Source organism: Chrysochloris asiatica, unplaced genomic scaffold (assembly GCF_000296735.1).
Source record: "Chrysochloris asiatica unplaced genomic scaffold, ChrAsi1.0 scaffold00076, whole genome shotgun sequence".
Classification (NCBI taxonomy): Eukaryota; Metazoa; Chordata; class Mammalia; order Afrosoricida; family Chrysochloridae; genus Chrysochloris; species Chrysochloris asiatica.
Genome location: NW_006408594.1, coordinates 2,891,535 through 2,901,822, shown reverse-complemented (window position 1 = coordinate 2,901,822; position 10,288 = coordinate 2,891,535). Strand labels below are relative to the sequence as shown.

Genomic DNA, 10,288 nt, shown 5'->3' with positions numbered 1-10,288 from the left:
AACTTGTCCAGGGTCACACAGCTATTCATGGTAAAGCCAAGACTAGAATCAGACATTTTGACTCCAGAATCCCCTTCTTAACCACTTTGTCATCTCCATTTACTTAGATCAAAGAAGTGCAGACCAGCACCTTTGTGAAAAAGGAGATATTTTTATTTATTTAGTCTAGAAAATTTTGTTTTTAAGTTGTTCTTATGGCCAGTTTTACTCCATTAAAAGTAAGGGATTTTGGGTCTCAAAAGATTTTGTGTCCTTCTTATAAAAAAGATACAAAAAGGAAGGAATGGTAAAAAATTCAGACAATGAATCCCTCTCCCCTCCAATACACACATATCCCCATATGCCTTCTCCTCATTTCCATTCACTTGTTCACAGTCTAGCATACACAGACAGCATCACCTCAACATCACCCATTGAAGACCAGCTTTGGCATCTGTGTATCCATGGACAGTTTACTTAACCTCTCTGAATTTTATTTTCCTTGCAAGTTTGTTCAGATCCCATGAAACTATATGCAGTAGCAGGCACATAGCAAATGTTGGGTAAGTGACAGATATGATGATTGCTATTGTGATTTTGTTGTTTTAGTTACATATCCTTACCACAGAGGGTATGAGAGAGCTGAGTTTTTCCAGTACGAAATTCTGTGAAATATAGAAAAAAGAATACAGCATGCATAGTTAATTTTAAGATACTTTATAAAAATAATACATGGCCTCAAAATATCTCTGGTTTTATTTTCCTACTGTCAAATCTCACTTTAAAAGTACCTCTTGTGTCATAAATAGATTCCATATGTATGAATACCAGTTGTTAAAAAAAAATGTAAGGCTTTTTTTCCCCCACAAAATTGTCCTTTGGGTAAAAATGAATTCAAACTAAGCTCCCCTTAGGGATAGTTATACAAATTAAAGTTAAAGACCTCACCTTAGGAAAAAGCATCCTGGATTCTTCTACTAAACAAAGGTCCTTAGGGAGAAGCTGAATTAGTCTTAGATTGGTTACCAGCAAAAGAAAATTCTCTCTGGAGCAAAGCTTCCCTATTCACCAATTTAGACCTATTGAACTTCCACAGATTCTAATTAAGCAATAAGCTACAAGTATCAGTCAACACACAAGAAGATAGTTCATTGACTGAGAGTCAATAGAAATAATAAAAAACAGATACAGTTCCCCAAAACTGCAAACACTGAGATTGTCTGATTTAGTGCATAATATAATTATGTGTGAACTGATTTTTAAAATATAGGATAAAAATTTTAAAATGATATTTTTACATAAAAGGATTATAGCATAATTAGGAATTAACTAACTGTTCTGGAAAAATAAAAAGACAAGTAGAATGCCTATAAATGAAAGAAATTTTGAATTAAACAGACACAGCTGAAAAGAGAATTAATGCTACAATTTGATGGATTTGACCTATATTTATGGATGTAGTAGCTCAAAATACCAGCTAAGGGGGAAGGGGTCTTCACATCAAGGATCAAAATCTGTACACAAGGTTGATAGGGATGGACAATTTAGACACTGGCTACCTAAAAATGGGTGTGTGTGTGGGATTATAAAGGCACAAAGTGGCTGGCTTACAAGTTTTCAAGAGAGAGTTTAGTTCTAGAGTGTGGTGGGCAGGGGAAGAATCTCCACTGAATAGTTTTCATCTTGTCTAGATGGGTCTGATGAAAGGAGATGGGAATAGGATTCTTTTAATTCAATAGTGAGTAATTGTTATCATGACTAATTGAGATTGTCACAACTGTAACAGTAGAAGTTGTGTAACAAAAAGGGGGGAGTAGTTAATTTTACAGTCCAGGAACAGAAGACCCTAGGACCATCAAGAGAGAAGACCATTAGCAGAACGTGGGAGCCTAACCAGAGAAGCAGTGACACCAGAGATGGAGGCAGAAGTGAAGACATGGAGAGATAGAGCAGCTGAGTACTCTACTCATGAAAAGAGAAAGGTTGTGTGCTGGTGGCCAGGAGGCTGGCTTGCAGAATGTGCCCTTTCATTGTTTAAATGATTATATATTCTTGAGTGTTTTTGTTTACATGCCCCCACTCCCCAAAAAAACAGAGGGGACAGAAGCAAAAATATTGTTGAATGATGATGCATGGAGAAGACCGAAATTACTGCAATGAAATGATGAGTGTAAAACTGATGTTCGCCCATGTAAACTATCACTCAATTCATAATAAAAACTTTTTGAAAAATAAGAAATAAACAAGACAGAAAAATAAAAAACTCATTATTGGTAATGGATTCATCACTACAGGCCTTAGAGTAAACGGCAGACTATGGAATGGAAATATCTTCAATTGCCAACCAAGAAAACGTTCAAAGTCAACCATCAGCTGGGGATTGATGCTTATAGTTTTCTGGGATTCTCAAGGGTCAGTATTGGAACACTATTAGGAAAAAGGTTCAACAATCAACAGTGCTCATTATAGTGAGGTTGTCACTGAAGAGCTGAAATCTAAACTTTGGATTAATGCAGAACATTGTTATCTAAGGGCATTGCCGTCTTCACTGTTTGGTCCCCTGAAAGCAGCCCTTAAAGGACAAAGATTCACCTCTGATGAAGAAATGAAGACAGTGCATTCCTGGTTCGCAGCTCAAATTCCCTTATTAAAAAAATCAAAAACATTTTTAAATAAGAGAATATGAAAGCTTGTTGACAGATGGACAAAGTGTATTGAAAAGCAAGGAGATTATGTAGAAAAAAGTGATGCATATGTCCTTTCTAAAAGTTGATTAAAATAAATTCTACAGTAAAAAAAAACAAACAACAAAACCCACCAATTATACCCATCTGTTAATGATTATATATATTTAATTGCAGTCCAGACTGATCCTGTATTATGATAATTAAGATTTCATCTTAAATTCCAAAATAGGTACAATTTACTATTGATTGCTTAGTTAACTATATAGACTTCATATAATAAAATATTACCATTCTACCTACCTCCAAAAGCTTCTGTGATTGCCATACTTTCAATTCCACCTCCTAGCAACTTACTAGAAAGAGAAAGTGAGCATTAGTAACAGGCACAGAAACAGATATCAAGGAAGCAAAAAGCATTAGTACTTCTCCTGCTGTGGTGGTGCTGTAGGAGAAGCACTGGACCACTGTAAGTTCGGTGGTTCAAAATCATGAATCACTCCTTGGAAATCCTATGCAGGGTCACTATGAGTCAGAACCTACTCAATGGCACTTAACAATATGTGTGTATACATGTATCTTTCCATCTATAACATGAACAAGGAATTCTTGACTGAACAAATGACACTCTACCTGTTCAGACCACAGGTTCTACTGTATAAGAGCAGGTAAATCAATGAAATAATGTATAATCCCTGTTGTTATTACTTCCAGATACCAACAGAAAACAGGCTATGAAGGTCTTATGTCTATTTGTTAGAATTGCTGTTTGAATAAATGGTCTTAATTGTGTTTTTTTTTTTATGTTGGGACTATGGTTCCAGAGTCAATTAAATATTCATTTTAAAAATATACTGAGAAAAATTTAAAAGCAGATCTTAGAAAAATCCAATGATTGCCACCATATTTGACATCTCATATAAATAAAATTCTAGATGAACAGGTCAGAATATGAAAATATTCAAAGTAACTGTAAGATTTTTAACATCATACATTTAATTGGTAACCCTGTGCTTTAGTGTATTTAATGTTTTCATTTCATTTTATTTTGGGGGGTGGGTTGGAGTAAGGAATTAAGGTTAGGATTATGGTTAGACCTAGGACTTCATTTAGTGTTAGCGTAATGGTTAGGACTAGGGTTAATATTAGGGTAAGGGCCGGGCCAGGGCTAGGAGTAAGGTCTAGTTTTAGGGTTTCAGTTAGTTTTTTTTCTTGAAGTCTACTTGATTATCTCTTCATTTAGAAGTTTTGTAGCTACATTATTTCCCCTTCCCCCACTGTCTTCTTTCCTACTTTTCCCACTGTCTTGCCTACTTCTTTCTGCTGAGAAATCAGAGCTTAGTCTTATTAGTTTTTCTTTGTAAGTAAGTTTTCATTTTTCCCCTAGCTGATTTCAGGATTTTTTCCTAGTTTTTGGTTTTGAATAGTTTGATTACAATATGTCTTGATGATTTTCTTTGGGGGTCTATCCTATTTGGAGTTTGCTTAACTTCGTGAATGGCTGGCTATCTTCTCATTTTTCATGATGTTTTCTTCTAGCAACTCTTGTACAATTTTCTCTATGCTTTTGTCTTTTCCTGCTCTGAAACTCCAATCACATGTAAATTATTCCTTTTACTAGTGTCCCACATACATCTTAGGCTTTCTTTAGATTTGTCTTTTCTTTTTTCTGATTGTTCCTCTCAAAGATGGGTATTGAGAGATTTGTCTTCAGACTCACTAATTCAGCCTTCCATCGATTCAGTTCTACTCTTTTGCCCTTTCAATGTATTATACATTTCTGAGGTCTTAGTATTAATCTAAAGGAGCTCTGGTAGCATAGTGGTTACGAATTGGGCTGCGAACCACAAGGTCAGCAGTTCGAAACTACTAGCTGTATCGCGGGAGAAAGATGAGGATTTCTGTTCCCGTAAAGATTTACAGCCTCGGAAACCCTGTACAGGGCGCTATGAGTCGGAACCAACTCCACGGCACATAACAACAACAACAACAGTATTAATCTGGTAGCTTTCTAATTGCTGTTTTTGTATGATTTTCAATTTTTCATTTTTTTAGTCAGTTTGTTATTTTCCTGAATTCTTCCTTGCTTTTGTTGATGCCTCTTTCAATTCATTGAAGGTACCTAAACAGCATTCTTTAAAATTCCTTACCAAGTAATTCTGATTCTGTTTCTTGTACTATATTATCTGACTCCATATTTTGGTCACTTGGTTGAGTCACTCTGTCTTGTTGCTTCATGTAAGCTGAAATTGTTTTCTTCGTGATATTGGGATGTTGTTGAATTTATTGTTAATTGATGATCATCCATTAGTGTGTTCTCAAGCTGTCTCCTGGTAGATGTGATAAGAGACTGCAAGTCTGTGTTCAAGGTGGGTTTATTTGCTTCCAGAAATACCCCAGACATAAGATTTGCAGAAGGGGGTGCCACTGCTGCAGCATAGGGAATGGTAGGACTGGCCACACCCCGGCTACCAGGAGGGCCAGAGAACAAGGGAGGACTGCACTCTCCCCCCTTGCCTCCCACCTGCAGTCAGGCTCTGTGCTGGCAGGCCACAGTATTGGCAGTTGCTAGTAAAGTCTCAAGATGGCTGCACTGCTCCACACCAGCTGTTATCCCACCTATTTTTCTTCTCTCTCCTGTATTTAATGTGTGTGTGTGTGTGTTTTTAATGTGCAAAGACCTAACTACAGCGAATATAAGTTGTGTTAACTGTGCAGAGATCTGGTTGTTTTTCTTCTTGTTGTTAAGTGCCGTGGAGTCAGTTCCAACTCACAATGACCCTGTATAGGATTTCCAAGGAGCGGCTGGTGAGCTTGAATTAGGAACACTTTAAACACCTTTGCAGTTTCCATTAGCATGGTTTTTGGGATAGGATCATAGAGCAGACAAAGCCTTTTAAGAGATATGGAAAATCCAATAGAGATCCATAAAATATATATAACTTAGAGCAATTTAAATACAATCAGTCGAAACAATATTGGAAGTTATCCACAAACTTAATGAGAGTTGTGAAAAAATCAAGATACTGACGTGAGTAACTTGAATCTGAAGATCATGGGTTGAGAGACCGTTTCACTTGGAGGGCATGCATTTACAGATTCTATGGCACTTGTAGGATCAGCACTAAACTGGTAACATCAAGGTCAACAGTTCAAACCTACCAGCTACTCTTGGAAACCCTATACAAGGTCACTATGGGTTGGAACCAACTCAATAGCACACAACAAAAACATAGACCTAGCTACAGAGTTACTAGGAGTTGGAATCCACTCAAAAGCAGTGGGGTTTGGTTTTTCTTGAAGGGGCTTCATTTGCCCCTTCTTTATCTCTAGAAAAATCGCCCTGAATAGCAATAGGTCTGGCTTTCCCAGATGAAATGTCTGGTTATTATACAACCTCAATCTGCTGTAAGTCACTTAAGGCCATCATATTGATTCCAGCTCATAGTGACCATATAGGACAATATAGAACTGCTACTTAGAGTTTGTGAGACTGTAAATGTTTACAGGTGCAAACAGCTTCATCTTTCTCCTATGGAGTAGCTAGCGGGTTTGCACCATCGCCCTTACGATTAGCAGCCAATGCTTAACCCATAGCACCAAAAAATTTACCTGGGAGGGTAACCCCAAATTATGTAAGATAACATAATTGCTTCCTTGGTAGAACTAAGGACAATTTAGATTAAGTACAGAAATAGTGTTTTTAAATCTAAGGAGATTTAAAAATAAATAGAGACACAAATCAAACCCACAGATTACTATTTTTGTATTAAATTTGGGAATAATTGCATGTATTTTGGTATTTTGAGAACTTTTAAGGTTTTAAAAAATTAAGCCTTTTATAAAACAGGGTAACCTTTGGTTGCTTAAATGATATAAACCTGCAATTTTTAAGTTGCTAACTAAATTTATAAACATTATTTTAACATTTAATAGTACCTAAACTTTACTATACTAATAAGTACAATTTACTAAATCTACTGGGCTCAAGCGCAACAATTGTAAGGATGGCCCAGGACCAGGCAGTGTTTCATTCTGTTGTACATAAGATTACTGTGGGTCAGAGATGACTCAACGGTACCTGACAACGACATTACATCTACAAAAGATATTTAGGTAATTGGGAAGATTCGGCTTGCTAATAAGACAATGTTCTTAAAAGGAAATTGGAAGTTCATAGAAAAATGGAATTAAAAGATAATGGAATTTTCCCACAAATTTTTGAAGCCCCCTTGTATATTAAAATTTACAAATATAGTGCAAAATGCCAAGGGAATTAAGTTAAACATATAATAAAAGCTCCCATAAAATTTGCCAGATTTATACAAAATTTAAGTAAAGCACACAGGTGGCACAAACACAGATACTTCTTAGATTTACCCAAACACCTTTCAGGATTGGTTTACAGGATGTGAAGGTTAGGATCATAATCTCCACTGGCATTATATATAGTACAAAAAGTTCATGTTCTATATCCTAGTTTGGTGAGAAGTGTATGGGTCTTAAAAGCTTGTGAGTGGCATCTAATATACAGCGATTGATCTCTATCCATAAAGAATAAAAGAGAAAGAAGGAAAACAAAGGTTCAGAAGGGAAATTAACCCAAAAGAACCACGACTTCATCTACATTGCTACCAGAAGATGGTGTCTGGTTATTAATACCAACCATTCTGATCAAGAAGAAAATATACATAGTCCCCAACTTACATATTTGAATTATGATGGATGAACCACACTTATAATCAAGGAGCTCTGGTAGCGTAGTGGTTATGAGTTGGGCTGCTAACCTCAAGGTCAGCAGTTCAAAACTGTCATCCGTTCTGCAGGAGAAAGATAAGGCTTTCTGCTCCCATAAAGATTTACAGCCTCAGAAACCCTATGCAGGGTCACTATGATTAGAACTGACTCCACAGCACACCACCACCACCATCAGTAATATGTATTATATGCAATATTGCAGCACAAGATTTGCTGATGTTATCATTCTCAGATGTTCAATTTTATAATTTACTATCCCAAAACACTGTTATATAGATTTTGTTTTCTAAACTAAATCAGGGGCTTCAGTTGCTTGAAAACATGGATCCAAATGCTGATCACTGTGCTAAAGTCAGAAGGCAGATTTGGGAAGCAGTAAAATGTTAACATGAAAAAGATGATGGAAAGTCAGAAGGGACTCTGCAGACAATGCCATCCAATGCCTGGAAATGCCATCCCCATTCTCAGAGATAACTCAGATGGTCCAGAACCCTCCACAGTGGAGTTACTACTGCAACTGATAAAATGCCAACATCGTCCAACTCTTTGGAGTAATTTTTTTGTGATTTGTGTTCTTTTATGTATGTATTAAAATATATCTCTAAGCTTATATTTAATGTTTACAATCCCCAAAGACAAATAAAAATCAAACTTGGAAAGATATTGATAACTGTTGTTGTGGTTAAGTGCCGACAAGTTGGTTCTGACTCATAGTGACCCTGCATAGGGTTTCTGAGGAGCAGCTGGTGAGTTTGAACCTCTGACCTTGAGGTTCAAAGCAACCTTGAGGTCGAGTGCTTATCCTACAGAACCAAACCAGGATAATACAATGTTGTTGTAGTTAAATGCTGTCGAGTCAGTTCTGACTCATAGCAACTCTGTATAGAGTTCCCAAGGAATGGCTAGTGAGTTTGAACCTCCGACCTTGTAGTTTGCAGTCCAGCACATCATCCCATAGCACCACACTAAGATAATAGAATAGAAGGTAATAATAATGAAAACAAACAAAAAAGGAGGTATTTTGCTTATGTCAGAACTGCCTGACAGCAGAGCTGTTGGACTGGAACCCCATCATAAACTGGGGACTACCTGTAGATGGATCCTGATACAATGTGGACAAAATGTGGAACAGAACTCAAATTCTGAAAAAAGCCCAGATTAACTATTCTGGCTGAGACTAAAGGACTCCCCCAAGACCAGCGGAACTAGATTTCTGGAAACAGAAAAACCAGAATAGAAACAAAACACTGATACACTGAAAAATATAATCGATGTCACTGAACAAATGGTACACAAATTGGTAAATGGTAACTTAATTTGCCCTATAAACTTTCACCAAAAATACAATAAAATATTTTAGTTTTAAAAAAGAGAATATATATTTTACAGTGAAACCTGTGAGAGCTGGAAATCAATGGGACTGCCTTGCTTTTCCAAATCTTTGGAATTCTCCACTTTTGAAGGTACAGTCTTCTCACTTTTCTATTGTTCTCTACTAGTAGGAAATATTTTTTCATTTTCTGACAGGTTCCTGCCTTATACTGGCTATAGCTTTTGCAGGTCTTATTGTTTATCATACTTCCCAACTTATTCATTCATATTTGTTCACTAGTTTATTCTGTCATTCAAGAAATATTTATAGGAATGTAAGTAAACAATATTACTACAAAATCACAGAAATCTTTATTAAACAAAAAACTCAATATGTGAAGCTATGCTTCTTGACATATCCTTCATATAAGCCTATACAATTATGAATGTGTATTTTCCAACTTTCTAAACCTTCCCCCAAAGACTTCTGTGCTCTTCAATTCACAAACATCAAAACAGCAGTTTGGGGCATTTTGTGAGACTCAAATAATGTTCCTTTGAAATGCTCTTTAGGTTTTGGGAACAAAAAGAAATCGGAAGGGCAGGATCAAGACTGTAGTGTAGGTGGGGTAAGGTTTTACCATAAAATTCTCCTAGGGCAGCCCTTGCTGCCTCAAAGAAAGACCAGGTTCAATGTTGTGATGGGGAAAAATTCCTTAGCATAACTTTGCCTGAATTTCTTTCATCAATGCAGTTTTCAATTTTCTTAAAACCTCTTCTTAATAAGCCTCCTTGATCATCCTGTGTCCATTGAGAAAAATCTATCAAGATTGTCACTTTGGAGTCCCCCCAAAAAAAATCACCATAAATTTCTGAGCTGCCCTCCCTACCTTGGTCGTCCCAGCAGATCCCCCTCAGAAGCCACTGTTTTAATTGGGCTGTTTGTGTGTGTGTGAAGGCACCCTAACAAGAATAAGCCAACTGTATGACTGATGTAAGTTGTCTGCAGCCTTCTACTGATTGCAGAAACATGCTTAAATAGTTTTGTTTGGAATAAGCCTGTGCATGTCTGGAATAAGTATGTACTGGAATTTAGCATTAACGCAGTGAACAAAAGAGACAGAAATCCTATTTCACTGAGCTTACATGTGAGTGGGAAATCAGACAGTAAACATAAACAAGTAAAATACTAGTATTTGCAATGTCAGGTGTTGGATAAAGATAAAGTGAAGTTAAGAGGTCAAGGAGTGTAAGGAATAGAGGTGGGAATTTACATTTTCAAAGAGGGCATCTGAGAAGACCATACTGAGAAGTGGACATTTTAACAGAGACCTGAAAGAGGCAGCATCGAGCCATACAGATACAAGGGAGTTTCAAAAAGTTCATGGAAAACTACAATTAAAAGATAATGGAATTTTTCCACGAACTTTTGAAACCCTCTTGTATTTGAGGAAAGGAATGTTGGGGCAAAATGGAAAAATAAGTGCAAAGGCCCTGAGGCAGGAGTGCTGCATGTTCTAGGAATAGCAAAGGCCCTGAGGCAGGAGTGCTGCATG

The 10,288-nt window shown here is 36.8% G+C and overlaps 1 protein-coding gene across 1 annotated transcript in view; it reads right to left on the bottom strand.

The window, feature by feature from the left end:
* The window catches only part of DMC1 (DNA meiotic recombinase 1), a 108,330-nt gene that overhangs the window by 91,022 nt on the left and 7,020 nt on the right, over window positions 1-10,288 (bottom strand). The window contains exons 5-6 of the mRNA XM_006865267.1: window positions 2,967-3,019; window positions 603-644 (exon numbers count right to left, since the gene is read on the bottom strand). Of these exons, the coding sequence (XP_006865329.1) occupies window positions 603-644; window positions 2,967-3,019 (95 nt within the window). The remainder of the gene's footprint in view (window positions 1-602; window positions 645-2,966; window positions 3,020-10,288) is intronic.